Source organism: Symphalangus syndactylus, chromosome 6 (assembly GCF_028878055.3).
Source record: "Symphalangus syndactylus isolate Jambi chromosome 6, NHGRI_mSymSyn1-v2.1_pri, whole genome shotgun sequence".
Lineage (NCBI taxonomy): Eukaryota > Metazoa > Chordata > Mammalia > Primates > Hylobatidae > Symphalangus > Symphalangus syndactylus.
In genome coordinates this window covers 55,443,250-55,470,056 of record NC_072428.2, presented here as the reverse complement: position 1 = coordinate 55,470,056, position 26,807 = coordinate 55,443,250, and the positions used below count along the sequence as shown (strand labels likewise).

Here is a 26,807-nt window from a genome sequence, read left to right as displayed (position 1 = left end):
CTATTTTAGAGACAAAAAATGAAACTTTCCCATGCTATAATTAGGGTGGAACTTTAAAAGACAAAGTAGTGTAACTTGTCACAAGAGACAAGACAGAGCCAGCTTCTGCATTATGGAGCTTAAGAGGAATTTTTTAAAGGCTTATTTCTTAGCTGTTTCATATTTCACTAGAGTAAAATAAAGATTGGCCAATCAATTATAAATCAACACAGCTGCTGTGCACTGTTCTGTAATAGCTCTCAGAGATTAAAAATTCAGTGTACGAAAGTTGGTCCTTCCAGAAAGAGGAAAGGGCACACCCGTGACCTTGAAATATTATGAACTATAAAAGCTTCTTGCCTTCTCTGTTAAGTGTCTCTGGTCTTTGGACTTCAAGCCTGTTCCCCACACTGCTGCCAGGTCTCTTTCTGAAAGTTTATCTGACCTGTCCCTTTTTCCAGTCAGAACTGTCATAATGTAGAAGTCAGTGTTAGGTTACAGAAAAAAAGGCAGGGGGAAATTGATTGTAAGAACATTGGGGAATCTCACGGCCATGCCTGAGGGTCATACTGAACATAGACCCTGAGCACTGTGGAGCAGCCTGGAAGTTCTGTCTCAGCTTTCACACCTCCTCCTCTCTGTGACTTGCCACATTTTTCTTTACAGGTGGGCTGCCTGTGTCTTCCTAGACCCCATGATGGGAAACATGGCTGCCTATAGCTTCTAATTATGTTACAGATCCAGCCACGAAGATATTTTTTTTCCCTGTTCTCTCTCTTTCACATTGATTAAAAGGATGACAGTTCCTTCTCCATTCCTCATGGTTTTGCTTAAACATTGCCTTTCCCGAATAGGCACCTTCCCCACATACTTCTTTTATAGTGTCACCGCAGGCTGTGTGTTCACCTACTCCACCTAGAGGGGAGGGATGTGTTCTTTTATTTGTATTCTCAGTACCTGGCCACATAAATATATGTTAAAGAAATTCATGAGTGTGAATGAACGAATTAATTAGTAATACATTCATTTAGAGTATACCCTCTCTAAATTCACCTGTGAAATATCCCTGACTTCAGGTATACATTACTGTCCTAGCTTTTGAACTCACTGCCAACCTTTGTTAAGCTCTCTCTAGCTCAGGCATCAGCTCCCCCTTCCATTTCTCCACCCTTTGATCCACATGGGGCTAGTAGAGGTGAATGTGAAAGGTGTGATTTGGCAGTGGAAAGGGCATGGGATTTGGAGTCAGGCAGACCCAGGTTCTAGTTTGAGTTGTCCCACTTTCTAGCTATGAGACTTCAGGCAAGTTGCTCTGAGCTTCATTTTCTTAATCTGTAAAGGAGATAAATAATACCTATCCTTGGATAACACATACAAAACACATCGCACAATGCCAGAAATGTAGTAGGTGCTAAAGAAATGTTTGTTTCCCTTCCTCTAGTTGTGTGTGTGTTTGTGGCTTATATATGTGTATACTATATGCATTTGTGCCTCTGTGTACTATTTTGGTGTGTGGGTGGCATGCAGTATGGAGGGAAGAATGAAAATGTTATTTGCATCATCTGCCTGTGTGGAAGAGAGTTACCTAGGTCTCATCTACCTGGAGGACACAAATGAGGTCACATTAATGGCGGTACTTAAAATGCCACCACTTCCTGTAATTCAGGGCATCACCCCCATAAATCTCACTCTTAGGTATTTCTGGGAATCTTCAGAGAGTTTGAGTTTAAGAAGAAACTTCTCCACTCCTTACTTGTGTTCATTTCATGAAGCCACTTGAGAAGAGAGCCTCACTAAAACCAGGGGTGGTGCCCTCAACCCACCCTACTTTACCCTACTAGGTGGCAAAGCTGTGGTCTATAACAAGGGCATTGTCTCCTGGTGCTCCCATAGTTACCAGTGTACTAGGTGACACAGCATAACAAGGAGTCTTCCTGAGTCAAAATTGTGCAGTGATCTGCAGAATGCTCCCTCCAGCTTGGTCATGCCTCTTTCACCCTGGCATTTTCTATAAGCACTACCTGTACAATCCCCCACCCTGCCCTAATCTGGTCTCACTGATATGTGTAACCTTTCTCCATGCAAAAGACGATATGGTATGTATAATAGTGTTTGGGAAAGGAGAAGGTGGGGAAGGAATTATACTTTATGTGCATCCCTATGGGGACCTCTTTTGGGCACTAGAACAGTTCCTAAGCTGGTTAGTCCTCCTAATTGATTCCCTGTCCTCCATGGCTTCCTGGAAATGGTGGAGTTTGTCCCTCGACCTTGCTCATTACCCAAGGTCTTTGCACTCACAGGGAGGCATCTGTAACATCGCTGACAAGCAAGAGGTACATCCTGAGGTTCCCAGCGCTGGAGACACTGATGCTGGATGACAACAGACTCTCCAATCCCAGTTGCTTTGCCAGCCTGGCTGGGCTCAGGAGGTAAAGCCATAAGCCTTTCTCTGCTGGGCCTCCTCTAATCCCCAGGCATGCTCACACTCTGAGTGATGTTCTGGAAGTCAAAAGATTTGGGTTTAAGGCCTAGCTCCACAATTTATCTCTACTGTGTGGCCATGGGTAAGTCATTTCTCCCCTCTGAGCTTTGGCTCCTCCATAAAAATGGCCATGAGTGAGGACATTTCTGATCACATGACTGAATTAGAAGCAGCAAAGAGAAAGGAAAACAGGAGGAGATTTTACCCAAGATAGAATTCGGACCCTGACAGTAGAGACAGGAAAATTTTTTAAAATAATGAGAATCAGAAAGATAAATTTAATTCTGAGTTCTAACCGAAGTAAAGAAAATAGTGGCATTTACATTGTTAAGCTTTACTTCTCTGGAAAATTTACTTTGGTTTCAACTACCATTTACTGAATACTACTTTGTGCCAGGCCATTTACATATTGCCTCATTTAATCTTCACAAGAACCCTGAAAGGTTAATAAATATTATCCCCATTTTAGAGACAGGGATATTGAATCCCAGAGAGAGTAAGTCACTGGCTCAACGTCACACAAGACGAATAAGTATCCAAGCCTGATTCCATGTTTTTTCCCTAAAGTTGCTTGGTAAACAATCCTGAGGTATCATTATTGCTATTATTCTATATTCACTTTCCTTAATTGAAGACTGAAGAAGTTAAGCCTGGACGAAAACAGGATTATCAGGATCCCATACCTGCAGCAAGTTCAGCTCTATGACGAGTCAGTGGACTGGAATGGAGGCAGGGGAAGTCCCCAAAAAGAGCCCCAATTCATGCTGCAGTCCAAGCCAAGGATGCCTGAGGACTCAGATGAGCAACTGGATTATACTGTACTGCCCATAAAAAAGGATGTTGACCGGACAGGTGAGTGACACCCCTTGTTCCAGAAATTCTAGCCTCATAGTGGAAATACACTTCTGAGAGTTTATTCTGAACGTCTCACTTGGTCATGGTGAATATCACAAATTGAATTTGCTGATTCTTTGTCAAGGATTTTTGCATCTATGTTTGGGAGATGTATTGGTGTATTGATTTCTTTTGTTACAGTATTCTTGTTAGGATTTATAATCAAGGTTATGTTTGCCTGATAAAATGTGTTTTGGAAGTTTTATTTCTGTTTCATAGGAAAGTTTATATACTATTATTATTTTATCCTTAAATTTTGGAAGAATTCACCATGAGACCACCTGAGCCTGGAGTTTTCTTTGTAGAATGAGGTTGAAATTATGCAACTTTACAAGCTTGGAAGAGGTGCTCCTGACACCTGAAATTTAGACCTCTGGGGAAGCGGTGCTGCTTGGCTGCTGGTGTCTCTGAGCTATGATGGGCTTCATGTAGCTGAGACCCAGATCTCTGAGAAGAGGATACTGGCCAGCTGGTGCTGGTGCCTGTGGAGGAGTCACAGTGAAGCTAGTTTATAAAAGTTGGAAAAACTGCAAACTAGATTCAGCTACTGCTGGGGAAAGACTTGCTAGACTACAGCAAAAACAAAACAAACCAAAAACCACATTATTCCAGTGGCATTCACAGGAAGCACAAGCAGTCAGTAAACCCATGGGAAGCAGATAGGAAGAGATAAGCCCCTTTTTCCTCTTCCAGCTTTGCAGTCTCCCTTTAGCACCACCCATATTGTCAGAGTCTAACAGGAAACCAGCGGTCAAAGCAGAAATATGGTTTTGAGAGCCTCAGCTCCAGCATTCCAAAGCAGAATAAAGAAAGATGGATTTCGAAGTTAAAAATAATACTAATAACTGGCCGGGCATAGTGGCAGTTATTTTGGGAGGCCAAGGCTGGAGAATTGTTTGAGGCCAGGAGTTTCAGGCGTGCAGTGAGCTGTGATCACGCCACTGCCCTCTGGCCTGGATGACAGAGCGAGACCCTATCTCTATCAAAAATTTAAAAATTAGCTGGGTGTGATGGCATGCACCTGTAGTCCTAGCTACTGGGGACTGAGGAAGGAGGATCCCTTGAGCCTGTAGTGAGCTATGATCACACCACTGCTCTCCAGCCTGGGCAGCAGAGTGAGACCCTGTCTCTACAAATAATAATAGTAACAACTGGAGGTGGAGCCAAGATGGCCGAATAGGAACAGCTCCGGTCTCCAGCTCCCAGCCCCAGCGACACAGAAGACGGGTGATTTCTGCATTTCTGCTTGAGGTACCGGTTTCATCTCACTAGGGAGTGCCTAACAGTGGGTTCAGGACAGTCGGTGAAGCGCACTGTGCGCGAGCCAAAGCAGGGCGAGGCATTGCCTCACTCAGGAAGCGCAAGGGGTCAGGGAGTTCCCTTTCCTAGTCAAAGAAAGGGGAAACAGACGGCACCTGGAATATCGGGTCAGTCCCGTCCTAATACTGCGCTTTTCCAACGGGCCTGGAAAACGGCACACTAGGAGATTGTGTCCCGCACCTGGCTCGGAGGGTCCTATGCCCACAGAGTCTTGCTGATTGCTAGCACAGCAGTCTGAGATCAAGCTGCAAGGCGGCAACGAGGCTGGGGGAGGGGCGCCCGCCATTGCCCAGGCTTGCTTAGGTAAACAAAGCAGCCAGGAAGCTCGAACTGGGTGGAGCCCACCACAGCTCAAGGAGGCCTGCCTGCCTCTGTAGGCTCCACCTCTGGGGGCAGGACACAGACAACCAAAAACTCAGTGAGAACCTCCACAGCCTTAAATGTCCCTGTCTGACTGACAGCTTTGAAGAGAGTAGTGGTTCTCCCAGCACGCAGCTGGAGATCTGAGAACGGACAGACTGCCTCCTAAAGTGGGTCCCTCACCCCTGAGCAGCCTAACTGGGAGGCACCCCCCAAGTAGGGACAGACTGACACCTCATTCAACCGGGTACTCCTCTGAGACAAAACTTTCAGAGGAACTATCAGACAGCTGAATTTGTGGTCTCACGAAAATCTGCTGTTCTGCAGCCACCGGTGCTGACACCCAGCCAAACAGGGTCTGGAGTGGACCTCTAGTAAACTCCAACAGACCTGCAGCTGAGGGTCTTGTCTGGTAGAAGGAAAATTAACAAACAGAAAGGACATCCACACCAAAAACCCATCTGTACATCACCATCATCGAAGACAAAAAGTAGACAAAACCACAAAGATGGGGAAAAAACAGACCAAAAAAACTGGAAACTCTAAAAAACAGAGCACCTCTCCTCCTCCAAAGGAACGCAGTTCCTCACCAGCAACGGAACAAAGCTGGATGGAGGATGACTTTGATGAGTTGAGAGAAGAAGGCTTCAGACAAACTACTCTGAGCTACGAGAGGAAATTCAAAACAATAGCAAAGAAGTTAAAAACTTTGAAAAAAAATTAGAAGAATGGATAACTAGAATAACCAATGGAGAGAAGGGCTTCAAGGAGATGATGGAGCTGAAAGCCAAGTTTCGAGAACTACGCGAAGAATGCAGAAGCCTCAGTAGCAGATGCGATCAACTGGAAGAAAGGGTATCGCTGATAGGAGATGAAATGAATGAAATGAAGAGAGAAGGGAAGTTTAGAGAAAAAAGAATAAAAAGAAATGAACAAAGCCTCCAAGAAATTTGGGACTATGTGAAAAGACCAAACCTACGTCTGATTGGTGTACCTGAAAATGATGGGGAGAATGGAACCAAGTTGGAAAACACTCTGCAAGATATTATCCAGGAGAACTTCCCCAATCTAGCAAGGCAGGCCAGCATTCAGATTCAGGAAATACAGAGAATGCCACAAAGATACTCCTCGAGAAGGGCAACTCCAAGACACATAATTGTCAGATTCACCAAAGTTGAAATGAAGGAAAAAATGTTAAGGGCAGCCAGAGAGAAAGGTCGGGTTACCCACAAAGGGAAGCCCATCAGACTAACAGCTGATCTCTCAGCAGAAACTCTACAAGCCAGAAGAGAGTGGGGGCCGATATTCAACATTCTTAAAGAAAAGAATTTTCAACCCAGAATTTCCTATCCCGCCAAACTAAGCTTCATAAGTGAAGGAGAAATAAAATACTTTACCGACAAGCAAACGCTGAGTGATTTTGTCACCACCAGGCCTGCCCTAAAAGAGCTCCTGAAGGAAGCACTAAACATGGAAAGGAACAACCGGTACCAGCCCCTGCAAAAACATGCCAAATTGTAAAGACCATCGAGGCTAGGAAGAAACTATAGCAACTAACGAGCAAAATAACCAACTAACATCATAATGACAGGATCAGATTCACACATAACAATATTCACGTTAAATGTAAATGGGCTAAATGCTCCAATCAAAAGACACAGACTGGCAAACTGGATAAGGAGTCAGGACCCATCAGTGTGCTGTATTCAGGAAACCCATCTCACGTGCAGAGACACACATAGACTCAAAATAAAGGGATGGAGGAAGATCTATCAAGCAACTGGAAAACAAAAAAAGGCAGGGGTTGCAATCCTAGTCTCTGATAAAATAGACTTTAAACCAACAAAGATCAAAAGAGACAAAGAAGGCCATTACATAATGGTAAAGGGATCAATTCAACAAGAAGAGCTAACTATCCTAAATATATATGCACCCAACACAGGAGCACCCAGATTCATAAAGCAAGTCCTCAGTGACCTACAAAGGGACTTAAACTCCCACACAATAATAATGGGAGATTTTAACACCCCACTGTCAGCATTAGACAGATCAACGAGACAGAAAGTTAACAAGGATATCCAGGAATTGAACTCAGCTCTACATAAAGTGGACCTAATAGACATCTACAGAACTCTCCACCCCAAATCAACAGAATATACATTTTTTTCAGCACCACACCACACCTATTCCAAAATTGACCACATAGTTGGAAGTAAAGCTCTTCTCAGCAAATGTAAAAGAACAGAGATTATAACAAACTGTCTCTCAGACCACAGTGCAATCAAACTAGAACTCAGGATTAAGAAACTCAGTCAAAACCGCTCAACTACATGGAAACTGAACAACCTGCTCCTGAATGACTATTGGGTACATAATGAAATGAAGGCAGAAATAAAGATGTTCTTTGAAACCAACGAGAACAAAGACACAACATACCAGAATCTCTGGGACACGTTCAAAGCAGTGTGTAGAGGGAAATTTATAGCACTAAATGCCCACAAGAGAAAGCAGGAAAGATCCAAAATTGACACCCTAACATCACAATTAAAAGAACTAGAAAAGCAAGAGCAAACACATTCAAAAGCTAGCAGAAGGCTAGAAATAACTAAAATCAGAGCAGAACTGAAGGAAATAGAGACACAAAAAACCCTTCAAAAAATTAATGAATCCAGGAGCTGGTTTTTTGAAAAGATCAACAAAATTGATGGACCGCTAGCAAGACTAATAAAGAAGAAAAGAGAGAAGAATCAAATAGATGCAATAAAAAACGAAAAAGGGGATATCACCACCGATCCCACAGAAATACAATCTACCATCAGAGAATACTACAAACACCTCTATGCAAATAAACTAGAAAATCTAGAAGAAATGGATAAATTCCTCGACAAATACACCCACCCAAGACTAAACCAGGAAGAAGTTGAATCTCTGAATAGACCAATAACAGGTTCTGAAATTGTGGCAATAATCAATAGCTTACCAACCAAAAAGAGTCCAGGACCTGATGGATTCACAGCTGAATTCTACCAGAGGTACAAGGAGGAACTGGTACCATTCCTTCTGAAACTATTCCAATCCATAGAAAAAGAGGGAATCCTCCCTAACACATTTTATGAAGCCAGCATCGTCCTGATACCAAAACCTGGCAGAGACATAACCAAAAAAGAGAATTTCAGACCAATATCCTTGATGAACATTGATGCAAAAATCCTCAATAAAATACTGGCAAACCGAATCCAGCAGCACATCAAAAAGCTTATCCACCATGATCAAGTGGGCTTCATCCCTGGGATGCAAGGCTGGTTCAACATACGCAAATCAATAAATGTAATCCAGCATATAAACAGAACCAAAGACAAAAACCACATGATTATCTCAATAGATGCAGAAAAGGCCTTTGACAAAATTCAACAACCCTTCATGCTAAAAACTCTCAATAAGTTAGGTATTGATGGGACGTATCTCAAAATAATAAGAGCTATCTACAACAAACCCACAGCCAATATCATACTGAATGGGCAAAAACTGGAAGCATTCCCTCTGAAAACTGGCACAAGACAGGGATGCCCTCTCTCACCGCTCCTATTCAACATAGTGCTGGAAATTCTGGCCAGAGCAATCAGGCAGGAGAAGGAAATAAAGGGTATTGAATTAGGAAAAGAGGAAGTCAAATTGTCCCTGTTTGCAGATGACATGATTGTATATCTAGAAAACCCCATTGTCTCAGCCCAAAATCTCCTTAAGCTGATTAGCAACTTCAGCAAAGTCTCAGGATACAAAATTAATGTACAAAAATCACAAGCATTCTTGTACACCAATAACAGACAAACAGAGAGCCAAATCATGAGTGAACTCCCATTCACAATTGCTTCAAAGAGAATAAAATACCTAGGAATCCAACTTACAAGGGATGTGAAGGACCTCTTCAAGGAGAACTACAAACCACTGCTCAATGAAATCAAAGAGGATACAAACAAATGGAAGAACATTCCATGCTCATGGGTTGGAAGAATCAATATCATGAAAATGGCCATACTGCCCAAGGTAATTTATAGATTCAATGCCATCCCCATCAAGCTACCAATGACTTTCTTCACAGAATTGGAAAAAACTACTTTAAAGTTCATATGGAACCAAAGAAGAGCCCGCATCGCCAAGTCAATCCTAAGCCAAAAGAACAAAGCTGGAGGCATCACACTACCTGACTTTAAACTATACTACAAGGCTACAGTAACCAAAACAGCATGGTACTGGTACCACAACAGAGACATAGATCAATGGAACAGAACAGAGCCCTCAGAAATGATGCCGCATAGCTACAACTATCTGATCTTTGACAAACCTGACAAAAACAAGAAATGGGGAAAGGATTCCCTATTTAAGAAATGGTGCTGGGAAAACTGGCTAGCCATATGTAGAAAGCTGCAACTGGATCCCTTCCTTACACCTTATACAAAAATTAATTCAAGATGGATTAAAGACTTATATGTTAGACCTAAAACCATTAAAATCCTACAAGAAAACCTAGGCAATACCATTCAGGACATAGGCGTGGGCAAGGACTTCATGTCTAAAACACCAAAAGCAATGGCAACAAAAGCCAGAATCGACAAATGGGATCTCATTAAACTAAAGAGCTTCTGCACAGCAAAAGAAACTATCATCAGAGTGAACAGGCAACCTACAGAATGGGAGAAAATTTTTGCAACCTACTCATCTGACAAAGGGCTAATATCCAGAATCTACAATGAACTCAAACAAATTTACAAGAAAAAAACAAACAACCCCATCAAAAAGTGGGCAGAGGACATGAACAGACACTTCTCAAAAGAAGACATTTATGCAGCCAAAAAACACATGAAGAAATGCTCCTCATCACTGGCCATCAGAGAAATGCAAATCAAAACCACAGTGAGATACCATCTCACACCAGTTAGAATGGCCATCATTAAAAAATCAGGAAACAACAGGTGCTGGAGAGGATGTGGAGAAATAGGAACACTTTTACACTGTTGGTGGGACTGTAAACTAGTTCAACCATTGTGGAAGTCAGTGTGGCGATTCCTCAGGGATCTCGAACTAGAAATACCATTTGACCCAGCCATCCCATTACTGGGTATATACCCAAAGGACTATAAATCATGCTGCTATAAAGACACATGCACACGTATGTTTATTGCGGCACTATTCACAATAGCAAAGACTTGGAACCAACCCAAATGTCCAACAACGATAGACTGGATTAAGAAAATGTGGCACATATACACCATGGAATACTATGCAGCCATAAAAAATGATGAGTTCGTGTCCTTTGTAGGGACATGGATGAAATTGGAAAACATCATTCTCAGTAAACTATCTCAAGGACAAAAAACCAAACACCGCATGTTCTCACTCATAGGTGGGAATTGAACAATGAGAACTCATGGACACAGGAAGGGGAACATCACGCTCCGGGGACTGTTGTGGGGTGGGGGGAGGGGGGAGGGACAGCATTAGGAGATACACCTAATGCTAAATGACGAGTTAATGGGTGCAGGAAATCAACATGGCACATGGATACATATGTAACAAACCTGCACATTGTGCACATGTACCCTAAAACCCTAAAGTATAATAAAAAAAAAAAATAATAATAGTAACAACTTAATAAAGGGCACAATTATGTTATTCAGATTCTCCCGAAAATAATTTTCTGTCTACTTGGTTTGTTAACTTTGGAAATAGGCATATTAAAGTCTGTCCACACTATTGTAGATTTGTCAGTATCTCCTTGTATTTCTGGCATTGTTTTTTTACTATGAAGTTGGTTTGGTTCTCTGTTATTAGGTTTGTGACTTTTATCTTGGTAGGTTGTGTATTTTAATCATTGTAAAATATCCCAGGTAGATAAATAATTTTGGTTTTGACTTGGGCCTCTATTTTGTTTGATATGAATATTTATTTTAGGATATCTTAAAAACAACATAGTACTGCATATTTTTCCTTATATGAGTCTTAATGAGTCTTTTTTTATAGAAGAATTTGACTCACATGGTGATTATTGATACATTTCACCTTGTTTCTACCATTAGTGTGTTTTCTATTTACCTATGCTTTTTCTTTTTTTTCTTCTTGTGAGCACTAAGTTTTCTTTCAATTCCAATCTTTTCACTAATTGTTTAAAGCAAGCAATCTCATGTCTATATCTCTAACGGTTACCCTAAAACTTTTTTTTTCTTTTTAGAGACAGTCTCACCCTATCACCCCAGGCTGAAGTGCAGTTACATGATCGTGCTCAAACTGTATTGTTGAACTCTGGGGCTCAAGTAATCCTCCTGCCTCAGCCTCCCAAGTAGCTGGGACCACTGCACCTGGCTATTACCCTAACACTTTTAATTCACATTTTAAAACTCACTTTTGTCTATCAACACCTAGAATCAACGAAATACATGTCTTCTTTTTTAATAAGAAAATTTTAATATGCATCTATCTATGCCACCCTACTCCCATCACTTCCCATAATGTAATAAACTTTAATAATAATTTATATTGGTTTTAGTTTTTAAAATTATGTATCAATGATTCTTTAGACTGAAAGATTGAACCTCATTCTTAGGTTCTTTATCATGTGTACATATGTATAACTTAGGAGCAGAGACTTCTGTTTACAGTACAACTCAGGTCCTAATACAGTATAATTTTTAATCTCTTCAAAGTTCTTCTTACCCTCTTATTTTTTTTCTTTCATCCTTAATTCCTACTCCCATTTCCTATTTTCATATAAATGTCTACTCTTATTTTGGGTATATTTTCCTGGATATATGTATTTATCTTTGTGAAGTATATATTATTTTGTGCATAATGTGTTTGTAATTTACATAATGGTAATATGGTCTTGAGCTCTTTCTGTTACTTGATTTTTTCAGTCAACATTGTTTTTAGGAGTCCATCTAGTTATTGGCTTTTTATTTTATTTTATTTTATTTTATTGAGATGGAGTCTCGCTCTGTTACCCATGCTGGAGTGCAATGGCGTGATCTCTGCTCACTGCAAGCTCCGCCTCCTGAGTTCTTGCCATTCTCCTGCCTCAGCCTTCTGAGTTCCTGGAACTACAAGCGCCTGCCACCACACCCGGCTAATTTTTTGTATTTTTAGTGGAGACAGGGTTTCACCATGTTAGCCAGGATGGTCTCGATCTCCTGACCTCATGATCTGCCTGCCTCAGCCTCCCAAAGTGTTGGGATTACAGGCGTGAGCCACCGCGCCCGGCCTAGTTATTGACTTTTAACTAATGCATAGTATTCTACAATATATGCTCTAAACACATTTTACACATCTCTTCCCTTACTGATGAACACTTAGGCTGCTTATAACTCTCTTAGTATAAATGGTGCTACAATGAACAACCTTGTGAACATCTTTTGCATATACCACTGTGCCAGGGTTTTCCTGGAGTATTTACCCAGAAGTGGGATTGATGGATGACAGAGTATATGTATATGTAGTTTTAAAAATTGCCACCTGATTGTTCTTCAAAATAGTTGCTTCAGTGTACACTCACACAAGTAGTACATAAGGGTTCTTGTCTTCCTATGTCCTTATCAATACTTGGTATTATCTTACTTTATAGTTTTTCTAAGTTTTATTATTCTGGTAGGTGTAAAGTGATACTTATCTTTAAAAACTTTTTAATTTATAATTTTTGTGGGTACACAGTAGATGTATATATTTATGGGGCACATGAGATATTTTGGTACAGGCATGTAATATACTCTTTTAGTTATTTTTAAATGTACAATTAAAGTATTTTTGACTATAGTCCCCCTGTTGTGCTACCAAATACTAGGTCTTATTCATTCTATTTTTTTTTGTATCAATTAACCATCCCCACCTCTCCCCCAGGCCCCTACTATCCTTCCCAGCCTCTGGTAACCATCTTTCTACTCTCTGTGTCCATGAGTTCAATTGTTTTGATTTTCAGATCCCACAAATAAGTGAGAATATGCAATTTTTGTCCTTCTGTGCCTGGCTTATTTCACTTAACATAGGGACCTCCTGTTCCATCCATGTTCTTGCAAATGATAGAATCTCATTCTTTTTAATGGCCGAATAGTACTCCATTTTATATATGTACCACATTTTCTTTATCCATTCATCTGTTGATGGATATGTAGGTTGCTTCCAAATCTCTGCTATTGTGAACACTGCTGCAACAAACATAAGAGTGCAGATATCTCTCTGATAAACCGATTTCCTTTCTTTTGGATATATACTCAGCATTGGGATTGCTGGATCATATGGTAGCTCTATTTTTAGTTTTTTGAGGAACTTCCAAACCGTTCTTCATAGTGGTTGTGCTAATTTACATTCCCAGCAACAGTGTGTGAGGGTTCCCTTTTCTCCACATCCTCACCGTGTCTGACTTTTGGATAACAGCCATTTTAACTAGGGTGAGATGATATCTCATTGTAGTTTTGATTTGCATTTCTCTGATGGTCAGTGATGTTAAGAACCTTTTGATATGCCTGTTTTCCATTTGAATGACTTCTTTTGAAAAATATTTATTCAGATCTTTTGCCCATTTTTTAGTCAGATTATTAGATTTTTCCCTGTGGAATTGTTTGAGCTCCTTATATATTCTGATTATTAATCCCTTGTCAGATGGGTAGTTTGCACATGTTTTCTCCCATTCTGTGGGTTGTCTCTTTGTTGATTGTTTCCTTTGTTGTATAGAAGCTTTTTAACTTGATGTGATCCCATTTGTCTATTTTTGCTTTGGTTGCCTGTGCTTGTGAGATGTTACTACTCAAGAAAATTTTGCCCAGACCAGTGTCCTGGAAGGTTTCCTCAATGTTTTCTTGTAGGTGTTTCACAGTTTGAGGTCTTATATTTAATTCAAATAAAAGGCAAGAGATGGAGTCAAGTTTAATTCTTCTGCATATGGATATCCTGTTATCCCAGAACCATTTATTGAAGAGACTGTCTTTTCCCCAATGTATGTTCTTGGCACCTTTGTCAAAAATGGGTTAACTGTAGGTGTGTGGATTTATTTCTAGGTTCTCTATTCTGTTCTGTTGGTCTATGTGTCCATTTTTATGCCAGTACCATACTGTTTTGGTTACTATAGCTTTATAGTATAATTTGAAGTCAGGTAATGTGATTCCTCTAGTTTTGTTCTTTTTGCTCAGGATAGATTTGGCTATTCTGGGTCTTTTGTGGTTCCATATAAATTTTAAGATAGTTCTTTTCTATTTCTGTGAAGCATGTCATTGGTATTTTCATAGGGATTGTATTGAATCTCTACAATGCTTTCAGTACTATGGACATTTTAACAATTTTGATTCCTCCAATCCATGAACATGGGATATCTTTCCATTTTTATGTGTCCTCTTCAATTTCTTTCATTGGTGTTTTATAGTTTTTATTGTAGAGATCTTTTACTCCTTTGGTTAATTCCTAGGTATTTAATGTTATTGGTGGCTATTGTAAGTGGGATTCCTTTTTTATTTCTTTTTCAGATTGTTCACTGTTGGCATATAGAAATGCTACCAATTTGTATGTTGACTTCGAGTCCTGAAACTTTACTGAATTTGCTTATCAGTTCTAATCATTTTTTGGTGGAGTCTTTAGGTTTTTCCAATATAAATATAAGATCATATCATCTGCAAACAAGGATAATTCAGCTTCCTCCCTTCCAGTTTGGATCCCGTTTATTTCTTTCTCTTGTTTGATTGCTCTAGCTAAGACTTCCAGTAATCAGTTGAATAATGGTGGTAAAAGTGGGCATCCTTGTCATGTTCCAGATATAAGAGGAAAGGCTTTCAGTTTTTCCCCATTTAGTACGATACTAACTATGTGTCTGTCATATATAGCTTTTAATTTGTTGAGGTGTGGTTCTTCTATACCTAGTTTTTTGAGGGTTTTTATCATGAAGGGATGTTGAACTATATCAAATGCTTTTTCAGCATCAATTGAAATGATCATATGGTTTTAGTCCTTCATTCTGTTAATGTCATGTATGACATTGATTGATTTGTGTGTGTTGAAACATCCTTGCATCCCTGGGATAAATCCCACTTGGCCATAATTAATGATTTTTTTTTTCTTGAGATGGAGTTTCACTCTTGTTGCCAAGGCTGGAGTGCAATGGCATGATCTTGGCTCACTGCAACCTCCACCTCCTGGGTTCAAGTGATTCGCCTGCCTCCGCCTCCCAAGTAGCTGGGATTACAGGCATGTGCCACCACACCTGGCTAATTTTGTATTTTCAGTAGACACGGGGTTTCTCCATGTTGATCAGGCTGGTCTCGAACTCCCGACCTCAGGTGATCCGCCCACCTCGGCCTCCCAAAGTGCTGGGATTACAGGCATGAGCCACTGTGCCCAGCCAATGAATGATCTTCTTAATGTACTGTTGAATTTGTTTTTTTGCTAGTATTTTTTGAGGATTTTTGCATCAATATTCATCAGATATATTGGCCTGTATTATTATTATTATTTTATTTATTTATTTTATTGATTTTTTTTTTTGAGACAGAGTTTCGTTTTTATTGCCCAGGCTGGAGTGCAGTGGCGCTTTCTTGGCTCACTGCAATCTCTGCCTCCTGGGTTCAAGAGATTCTCCTGCCTCAGCCTGCCAAATAGCTGGGATTACAGGTGCCTGCCACCACGCCTGGCTAATTTTTTGTATTTTTAGTAGAGACAGGTTTCACCATGATGGCCAGTCTGGTCAGTATTATTATTATTTTTTAATGTGTCTTTGTCTGGTTTTGGTATCAGGGTAATGCTGGCCTCATAGAATGAGTTTGGAAGTATTCCCTCCTCCTTTATCTTTCCGAACAGTTTGAATAGGATTGGTATTAGTTCTTTAAATGTTTGGTAGCATTCAGCAGTGAAGCCATGATGTCTCAGTCTTTTCTTTACTGGGAGACTTTTTATTATGGCTTCAATCACATTACTTGTTATTGGTCTGTTTAGGTTTTGAATTTCCTCATGGTTCAATCTTGGTAGATTATATATGTCTAGAATTTATCCATTTCTTCTAGATTTTCCAATTTATTGGCATATAGCTGCTCATAGTAGCCACTTATGATCCTGTGAATTTCTTCAGTAACAGCTGTAATATCTCCTTTTTTATCTCTGATTTTATTTATTTGGGTCTTCTCTTTTTTTCTTAGTCTAACTAAAGGTTACTGAATTTTGTTTATCTTTTCAGAAAACCAACTTTTTGTTTCATTGGTCTTGTGTAATGTTTGCCTCATTTCAGATTCATTTATTTGTGCTCAGATATTTATTATCTCTTTTCTTCTACTACTTTTGGGTTTGGTTTGCTCTTGCTTCTCTAGTTCTTTAAGATGCATCATTAGGTTATTTGAAGTTTTTCTAGTTTTTTATGTAGGCACTTGGAGCTATAAATTTTCCTATTAGTACTGTTTTTGCTGTATCCTATATGTTTTGGTATGTTGTGTCCATTATCATTTGTTTCAAGAAATTTTTAAAATTTCCATCTTAATTTCTTCATTGATCCACCGGTCATTTAGTAGCATATTGTTTAATTTCTATGTGTTTGTATAGTTTCCAAAATTCCTCTTATCATTGATTTCTAATTTTATTCCATTATGGTCAGAGAAGATGTTTGATATTATTTCAAGATTTTTAAAAAATGTTTTAAGACTTGTTTTGTGACCTAACATATGGTCTATACTTGAAAATGATCCATGTGCTAAGGATAAAAATGTGCATTCTGAAGCCATTGGATGAAATGTTCTGTAAATATCTATTAAGTCCATTTTTTCTATGATTCAGATAAAGTCCAATGTTTCTTTGTTGATTTTCTGTCTGGGAGATCTGTCCAATGCTGAAAGTGGGGTGTTGAAGTCTCCAGCTATTACTGTGTTGGATTCTATCTCCAATAATACTTGCTTTATATATCTGGGTGCTCCAGTGTTGGGTGCATATATATTTGTAATCAGTATATCTTCTTGCTGAATTGACCCCTTTATCATTATATAATTATCTTCTTTGTTTTTTTAATTATCTTCTTAAAGTTTTTGTCTTGAAATCTATTTTGTCTGATATAAGTATAGCTATTCCTTCCCCTTTTTGGTTTCCACATGCATGGAATATCTTTTTCCACCCCTTTATTTTTAGTCTATGTGTATCTTTTTAGATGAGGTGTGTTTCTTGTAGGCAGCAAATTACTGGGTCTTGTTTTTACATCCATTTAGCTACTTTGTCTTTATTGGAGAGTTTAGTTATTTACATTCGATGTTATTATTAAGCAGGGACTTACTCCTGCCATTTTGTTGTATTTTCTTGTTTTGTGGTCTTCTCTTCCTTCTTTCCTTCTTCCTTTTACTGAAGGTGATTTTCTCTGGTAATATGTTTTAATTTCTTGCATTTTATTTTTTGTGTATCCATCATATATTTTTGATTTGAGGTTGCCATAAGGCTTGCAAATACTATCTTATAACCCATTATTTTAAACTGATGACAACTTAACACTGATTGCACAAACACACCAAAAGAAAACTAACAAAAACTCAACACTTTAACTTTGTCCCCCGACTTACTTTTTGTTGTTTCTATTTAAGTCTTATTATACTATGTCTTGAAAAGTTGTTGTAATTATTTTTTATTGGTTCATCATTTAGCCTTTCTACTTAAGTCAAGAGAAGTTTACACATGACCACTACAGAGCTATGCTATTTTGTGTTTTTCTGTGTGCTTAGTATTACCAGTGAGTTTTGGACCTTCAGATGATTTCTTCTTGCTCATTAACATCCTTTATTGAGACTGAATAACTTCCTTTTGCATTTCTTGTAGGACATATCTTGTGTTAATGAAATCCCTCAGCTTTTCTTTGTCTGGAAAGGTTTTTATTTCTCCTTCATGCTTAAAGAATATTTTTGCTGGATCTACTATTCTGGGGTTAAAAGTTTTTTTTTTTTTTCTTTTTTTTTTTCTTTTTTTTAGCAGTTTAAATATGTCATGCCACTCTCTCCTGGCCTGTAAGGTTTCCACTGAAAAGTCTCCTACCAGATGTATTGGTGGTCTATTGTATGTTGTTTCTTATCTCTTACTGCTTTTAGGATCCTTGACCTTTGGGAATTTGATTATTAAATGCCTTGAAGTAGGCTTCTTAGGCTTAAATCTACTTGGTGTTCTATAACCTTCTTATGCTTGAATGTTGGTATCTTTCTCTAGGTTTGGGAAGTTCTCTGATATTATCCCTCTGAATAAACTTTCTATCCCTATCTCATGTTCTACCTCCTCTTTAAGGCCATTAGATTTGTGCTTTTTAAGGCTATTTTCTGGGTCTGGTGGGCATACTTCACTGTTTTTTTTTATTCTTTTTTCTTTTGTCTTCTCTATTTTCAAATAGTCCGTCGAGCTCACTAATTTTTCTACCTGATCCTTTCTGCTCTCAAGAGACTGATGCATTCCTTAGTATATCAGTTACATTTTTCAGCTCTAGAATTTCTGCTTGATTCTTTTTAATTATTTCAATCTCTTTGTTAAATTTATCTGATAGAATTCTGAATTCCTTCTTTGTCTTATCTTGAATTTCTTTGAGTTTCCTCAAAATAGCTGTTTTGAATTCTCAGTCTGAAAGGTCATACATCTCTGTTTCTCCAGGATTGGTCCCTGGTGCCTTATTTAGTTCATTTGGTGAGGTCATGTTTTCCTGGATCATGTTGACACTCTTAAATGTCTTTGGTGATTTACGTTAGTCATCATAATCTGGGCTTATTTGTGCTTGTCGTTCTTGAGAAGGCTTTCCAGGTATTTGAAGGGACTTGGACCCCAAGCCCAATAATGCTGTGATTTTTGCAAACTTGTACAGCACCACCTTGGTTGTCTTAGGTAAGATCTGGAAGAATTCTCTGGATTACCAGGCAGAGACTCTTGTTCTTTTCCCTTACTTTCTCCCAAACATATGGAATCTCTCTCTGTTCCGAGCCATCTGAAACTGAGGGTGCGGTGATGCAAGCACCCCTGTGGCCCCCACCACTGGTGCTGTGCTGTGTCAGACCCGAAGCCAGCACAGCACTGGGCTTTGCCCAGTGCCCTTCCCTTCAGGTTGGCAAGTTTCCTCAGGCCCTGGGCATGTCCAGAGATGCTGTCTGGGAGCCAGGGAGTGGAGTCAAGCACCTTAGCAATTTACACGATATTCTATTCTACTGCACCTAAGCTGGCACTCAAACCATAGTACAAAGTCCTTCCCACGCTTCCCTCCCCTTTCCACAGGCAGAGGAGCCTCTCTGTGGCTACCACCACCAGTTCATGGGAGTTTCTGCCAGGCCACTGACAATATTTGCTTAAAGCCCAAGGGATCTTCCCTCAGCTTGCGGTAAATGCTACCAGGCCTGGGACTCACCCTTCAGGGCAGTGGACTCCCCTCTTGCACAGAGTGGGCCCAGAAATGCTGTCCAGGAACCTAGGCCTGGACTCGGAGACCTTAAGAGCCTGCTTGTTGCTTTACCTTACTGTGGCCGAGCCAGTGCCAATGGTGCAAGACAAAGTCTCTTTTACTTTTCCCTCTGCTTTTCTCAAACTTCTCTTTGAGTCTTTCACCATAGCCACTACATCTGGAAATGTGCTCCATCACCCCTGAAGCCAGGACATCTCAGGCCTTAAGGCCCATAGTGTACTCCCTCAGTATTGCTGCTGGTTATTCAGGGCCAAAGGGCTCTTTAGTCAACAGGTGATGAATCTTGCCAGGACTAGGTCCTTCCCTTCAAAGCAGCAGGTTCCCTTTTGGCCCAGGGTGTGTTTAGAAATGTTGTCAGGGAGCTAGGGTTATCAAGGGCCAGGTGATGAATCCTGCCAGGACTGAGTCCTTCCCTTGAAAGCAGTTTTCCCTTTTGGCCAAGAGTGTGTTTAGAAATGTCTAAGAACTAGGGCCTGGAATGGAGGCCTCACAAGTCTTCCCAGTGCCTTATCCTACTGCCTGGTGCCCTATCCTGTGCCTAAGCTGGCATCCAAGATATAAGATGAAATCTTCTTTACTCTCCTCTCCTTAAGTAGAAGGAAGGAGACACTTTTATTGCTGTGAACTGCACTGCCTGGGGTTAGGGGAGGGGTGGCACAAGCACTCCCTTGGCTGTGCCAGCTGGTGTCTCCCTAGGTCATGTGCCACCCTAGTTCACTGACTCTAAGCCCAGCCTAACACTAGGAGTTGCCTAAGAATTACAGCTCTTGTGTCCTAGATTGCCTTTCAACTTTATCTAGAACTCCAGAGCACTTCAGCCAATGGTGGCAAGGCTGGCCAAGAAACTTCAGTTCCAACAGCTGAGATGGGTGATTCCCCTCTGGCTAGGAGCTAGTCCAAATTCTGCCTCTGTGCACCAGCACTAGCTGAGCCCAGCATGGCTTTATACTCTGCTGTGACAGGGCAGCACGGAGTTCAATGTAAGGTACCTCAGTTGCTGTGCTCTCCATCCCCAATATGCACAGATTCTGTCTCTGCACCACATGGCTTCTGCCAGGGGATGGAGGAGGGGTGGCATTGGTGATTTAAGTCTGTCTCTCCTGCCCTCCTCAATACCGCTTTCAGTGATGTGAAGTTAAAACCAGTTACTGTGATTGCTCACCAGAGTTTTTGTTCTTGTGATAGTGCTATTCAGTGTGTAGATAGTTGTTAAAATTTGGTGTTTAGGGGACGGGGGGGACAAATGGTGTAGGCTTCTATTCTGCCATCTTGCTCTGCTCTCTTTGGTTACCGATACTTGTTTTAACGTGCACTTTTCTATCTGCTGTCAGTGTTAAGCATTCTCCATTTACTTAGCTATTTGGTTTTCTACTTCTATGAATTGGTATTTCATATCCCTGGACAGTTTTATATCCTCTTTTATTACTATGTTAATTTTTTTTTTTTTTTTTTTTTTTTTTTGAGACAGAGTCTTTCTCTGTCCCCCAGGCTGGAGTGCAGTGGCGCGATCTCGGCTCACTGCAAGCTCCGCCTCCTGGGTTCACACCATTCTCCTGCCTCAGCCTCCTGAGTAGCTGGGACTACAGGCACCCGCCAACACGCCTGGCTAATTTTTTGTATTTTTAGTAGAGACGGGGTTTCACTGTGTTAGCCAGGAACTATGTTAATTTTATCTATAATAGTATAGATGACATTTTTAAGAGAAAATCTTAATTTTTTAATCTTTTATTTTATTTTGGGTTCAAGGGTTGTATGGTTTGGCTGTGTCCCCACTCAAATCTCATCTTGAATTGTAATCCCCATAATCCCCACCCAGTGGGAAGTCATTGGATCATGGTGGCAGTTCTCCCCATGTTGTTCTCATGATAGTGAGTTCTCATTAGATCTGATAGTTTTGTAAGTGTTTGGCAAGTTTCTTCTCTCGCTTGCCACCTTGTGAAGAAGGTACCTGCCTCCCCCTCGCTTTCTGCCATGATTGTAAGTTTCCTGAGGCCTCCTCAGCCATACAGAACTGTGAGTCAATTAAACCTCTTTTCTTTATAAATTACTCAGTCTCAGGCAGTTCTTATAGCAATGTGAGAACGGACTAACATGGGGTACATGTACAAGTTCATTATATAGGTAATGTCATGGGGGTTTGATGTACAGATTATCTCATCACCCAGGTAATAAGAATAGTACTGGACAGATAGTTCTTCAGTCCTCAACCTTTACCCACCCTCTACCCTCAAGTAGATCCTGGTGCCTGTTTTTCTTTTCTTTGTGTTAATATGTACTTGATGTTTAGCTCCCACTTATAAGTGAGAACATTCAGTACTTGGTTTTCTATTCCTGTGTTAATTTGCTTAGGATAATGGTCTCCACCTTATCCATGTTTCTGCAAAGGACATGATTTCATTCTTTTTTTATGGATACATAGTATTCCATGGTGTATATGTATCACACCAAAATATGTACATTTTCTTCATCCAGTCTACCATTGATTGGTATTTAGGTTGATTCCATGTCTTTGTTATTTTGAATAGCGCTGCAGTGAACATACATGTGCATATATCTTTGTAATAGATTGATTTATATCCCTTTGGGTGTATACCCAATAATGGTATTGCTGGATCAAATAGTAATTCTGTTTTTAAGTTCTTTCAGAAGTTCAAAACTGCTTTCCACAATGGCTGAACTAATTTATATTTCCACCAGCAGTGTATAAGCCTTCCCTTTTCTCCACAACTTTGCCAGCATCTGTTGTTTTTTTGACATTTTCATAATAGACATTCTGACTGGCATACATAATATTAATATCTCATGGTTTTGGTTTGCATTTCTCTAATGACTAGTGATGTTGAGCATTTTTTCATATGCTTGTTGGCAGAATGTATGTCTTCTTTTTTTTTTCTTTTGAAGTCTTTATTTTTTTTATTTTTTATTTTTTAATTTTTTATTATACTTTAAGTTTTAGAGTACATGTACACAACGTGCAGGTTAGTTACATATGTATACATGTGCCATGTTGGTGTGCTGTACCTATTAACTCGTCATTTAACGTTAGGTATATCTCCAAATGCTATCCCTCCCCCTCCCCCACCCCACAACAGGCCCCGGTGTGTGATGTTCCCCTTCCTGTGTTCATGTGTTCTCATTGTTCAATTCCCACCTATGAGTGAGAACATGCAGTGTTTGGTTTTCTGTCCTTGCGATGGTTTGCTGAGAATGAGGATTTCCAGCTTCATCCATGTCCCTACAAAGGACATGAACTCATCATTTTTTATGGCTGCATAGTATTCCATGGTGTATATGTACCACATTTTCTTAATCCAGTCTATCATTGTTGGACATTTGGGTTGGTTCCAAGTCTTTGCTATTGTGAATAGTGCTGCAATAAACATACGTGTGCATGTGTCTTTATAGCAGCATGACTTATAATCCTTTGGGTATATACCCACTGATGGGATTGCTGGGTCAAATGGTATTTCTAGTTCTGGATCCCTGAGGAATCGCCACACTGACTTCCACAACGGTTGAACTAGTTTACAGTCCCACCAACAGTGTAAAAGTGTTCCTGTTTCTCCACATCCTCTCCAGCACCTGTTGTTTCCTGACTTTTTAATGATTGCCATTCTAACTGGTGTGAGATGGTATCCCGTTGTGGTTTTGCTTTGCATTTCTCTGATGGCCAGTGATGATGAGCATTTTTTCATGTGTCTTTTGGCTGCATAAATGTCTTCTTTTGAGAAGTGTCTGTTCATATCCTTCGCCCATTTTTTGATGTGGTTGTTTTTTTCTTGTAAATTTGTTTGAGTTCATTGTAGATTCTGGATATTAGCCCTTTGTCAGGTGAGTAGATTGCAAAAATTTTCTCCCATTGTGTAGGTTGCCTGTTCACTCTGATGGTAGTTTCTTTTGTTGTGCAGAAGCTCTTTAGTTTAATTAGATCCCATTTGTCAATTTTGGCTTTTGTTGCCATTGCTTTTGGTGTTTTAGACATGAAGTCCTTGCCCATACCTATGATCTGAATGGTATTGCCTAGGTTTTCTTCTAGGGTTTTTATGGTTTTAGGTCTAACATTTAAGTCTTTAATCCATCTTGAATTAATTTTTGTATAAGGTGTAAGGAAGGGATCCAGTTTCAGCTTTCTACATATGGCTAGGCAGTTTTCCTGGCACCATTTATTAAATAGGGAATCGTTTCCCTGTTTCTTGTTTTTGTCAGGTTTGTCAAAGATTAGATGGTTGTAGATATGCAGCATTATTTCTGAGGGCTCTGTTCTGTTCCATTGGTCTATATCTCTGTTTTGGTACCAGTACCATGCTGTTTTGGTTACTGTAGCCTTGTAGTATAGTTTGAAGTCAGGTAGCGTGATGCCTCCAGCTTTGTTCTTTTGGCTTAGGATTGACTTGGCAATGTGGGCTCTTTTTTGGTTCCATATGAACTTTAAAGTAGTTTTTTCCAATTCTGTGAAGAAAGTCATTGGTAGCTTGATGGGGATGGCATTGAATCTATAAATTACCTTGGGCAGTATGGCCATTTTTCACGATGTTGATTCTTCCTATCCATGAGCATGGAATGTTCTTCCATTTGTTTGTATCCTCTTTTATTTCATTGAGCAGTGGTTTGTAGTTCTCCTTGAAGAGGTCCTTCACATCCCTTGTAAGTTGGATTCCTAGGTATTTTATTCTCTTTGAAGCAATTGTGAATGGGAGTTCACTCATGATTTGGCTCTGTTTGTCTGTTATTGGTGTATAAGAATGCTTGTGATTTTTGCACATTGATTTTGTATCCTGACACTTTGCTGAAGTTGCCTATCAGCTTAAGGAGATTTTGGGCTGAGACAATGGGGTTTTCTAGATATACAATCATGTCATCTGCAAACAGAGTCAGTTTGACTTCCTCTTTTCCTGATTGAATACGCTTTATTTCCATCTCCTGCCTGATTGCCCTAGCCAGAACTTCCAACACCATGTTGAAAAGGAGTGGTGAGAGAGGGCATCCCTGTCTTGTGCCAGTTTTCAAAGGGAATGCTTCCAGTTTTTGCCCGTTCAGTATGATATTGGCTGTGGGTTTGTCATAGATAGCTCTTATTATTTCGAGATACGTCCCATCAATACCTAATTTATTGAGAGTTTTTAGCCTGAAGGGTTGTTGAATTTTGTCAAAGGCCTTTTCTGCATCTATTGAGATAATCATTTGGTTTTTGTCATTGGTTCTGTTTATATGCTGGATTATGTTTATTGATTTGCATATGTTGAACCAGCCTTGCATCCCAGGGATGAAGCCCACTTGATCATGGTGGATAAGCTTTTTGATGTACTGCTGGATTCATTTTGCCAGTATTTTATTGAGGATTTGTGCATTGATGTTCATCAGGGGTATTGGTCTAAAATTCTCTTTTTTTGTTGTGTCTCTGCCAGCCTTTGGTATCAGGATGATGCTGGCCTCATAAAATGAATTAGGGAGGATTCCCTCTTTTTCTAGTGATTGGAATTGTTTCAGAAGGAATGGTACCAGCTCCTCCTTGTACCTCTGGTAGAATTCAGCTGTGAATCCATCTGGTCCTGGACTTTTTTTGGTTGGTAAGCTATTAATTATTGCCGCAATTTCAGAGCCTGTTATTGGTCTATTCAGAGGTTCAACTTCTTCCTGGTTTAGTCTTGGAAGGGTGTATGTGTCCAGGAATTTATCCATTTCTTCTAGATTTTCTAGTTTATTTGCATAGAGGTGTTTATAGTATTCTCTGATGGTAGTTTGTATTTCTGTGGGATCAGTGGTGATATCCCCTTTGTCATTTTTTATTGCATCTATTTGATTCTTCTCTTTTTCCTTCTTTATTAGTCTTGCTAGCGGTCTATCAATTTTGTTGGTCTTTTCAAAAAACCAGTTCCTGGATTCATTGATTTTTTTGAAGGGTTTTTTCTGTCTCTATTTCCTTCAGTTCTGCTCTGGTCTTAGTTATTTCTTGCCTTCTGCTAGCTTTTGAATGTGTTTGCTCTTGCTTCTCTAGTTCTTTTAATTGTGATGTTAGGGTGTCAATTTTAGATCTTTCCTGCCTTCTCTTGTGGGCATTTAGTACTGTAAATTTCCCTCTATACACTGCTTTGAATGTGTCCCAGAGATTCTGGTATGTTGTGTCTTTGTTCTCGTTGGTTTCAAAGAACGTCTTTATTTCTGCCTTCATTTCATTACGTACCCAGTAGTCATTCAGGAGCAGGTTGTTCAGTTTCCATGTAGTTGAGTGGTTTTGAGTGAGATTCTTAATGCTGAGTTCTAGTTTGATTGCACTATGGTCTGAGAGACAGTTTGTTATAATTTCTGTTCTTTTACATTTGCTGAGGAGTGCTTTACTTCCAACTATGTGGTCAATTTTGAAATGAGTGAGGTGTGGTGCTGAGAAGAATGTATATTCTGTGGACTTGGGGTGGAGAGTTCTGTAGATATCTATTAGATCTGCTTGATGCAGAGCTGAGTTCAATTCCTGGATATCCTTGTTAACTTTCTGTCTCATTGATCTGTCTAATGTTGACAGTGGGGTGTTAAAGTCTCCCATTATTATTGTGTGGGAGTCTAAGTCTCTTTGTAGGTCTCTAAGGACTTTCTTTATGAATCCGGGTGCTCTTGTATTGGGTGCATATATATTTAGGACAGTTAGCTCTTCTTGTTGAATTGATCCCTTTACCATTTTGTAATGGACTTCTCTGTCTCCTTTGATCTTTGTTGGTTTAAAGTCTGTTTTATCAGAGACTAGGATTGCAACCCCTGCCTTTTTTTGTTTTCCATTTGCTTGGTAGATCTTCCTCCATCCCTTTATTTTGAGCCTATGTGTGTCTCTGCACGTGAGATGGGTCTCCTGAATACAGCACACTGATGGTTCTTGACTCTTTATCCAATTTGCCAGTCTGTGTCTTTTAATTGGAGCATTTAGCCCATTGACATTTAAGGTTAATGCTGTTATGTGTGAATTTGATCCTGTCATTATGATGTTAGGTGGTTATTTTGCTCGTTAGTTGATGCAGTTTCTTCCTAGCATTAATGGTCTTTACAATTTGGCATGTTTTTGCAGTGGCTGGTACTGGTTGTTCCTTTCCATGTTTAGTGCTTCCTTCAGGAGCTCTGTTAGGGCAGGCCTGGTGGTGACAGAATCACTTAGCATTTGCTTGTCTGTAAAGTATTTTATTTCTCCTTCACTTATGAAGCTTAGTTTGTCCGGATATGAAATTCTGGGTTGAAAATTCTTTTCCTTAAGAATGTTGAATATCGGCCCCCACTCTCTTCTGGCTTGTAGAGTTTCTGCTGAGAGATCAGCTGTTAGTCTGATGGGCTTCCCTTTGTGGGTAACCCGACCTTTCTCTCTGGCCGCCCTTAACA

At 39.9% G+C, this 26,807-nt stretch overlaps 1 protein-coding gene across 13 annotated transcripts in view; it reads left to right on the top strand.

Moving 5' to 3' along the window:
* XRRA1 (X-ray radiation resistance associated 1) overlaps positions 1-26,807 on the top strand; it is a 108,417-nt gene that overhangs the window by 40,066 nt on the left and 41,544 nt on the right. For all 13 annotated transcript variants that reach the window (XM_055282939.2, XM_063641343.1, XM_063641344.1 and 10 more), the window contains 2 exons: positions 2,280-2,408; positions 3,096-3,313. In XM_055282939.2, coding sequence (XP_055138914.1) covers positions 2,280-2,408; positions 3,096-3,313 — 347 coding nt within the window. The remainder of the gene's footprint in view (positions 1-2,279; positions 2,409-3,095; positions 3,314-26,807) is intronic.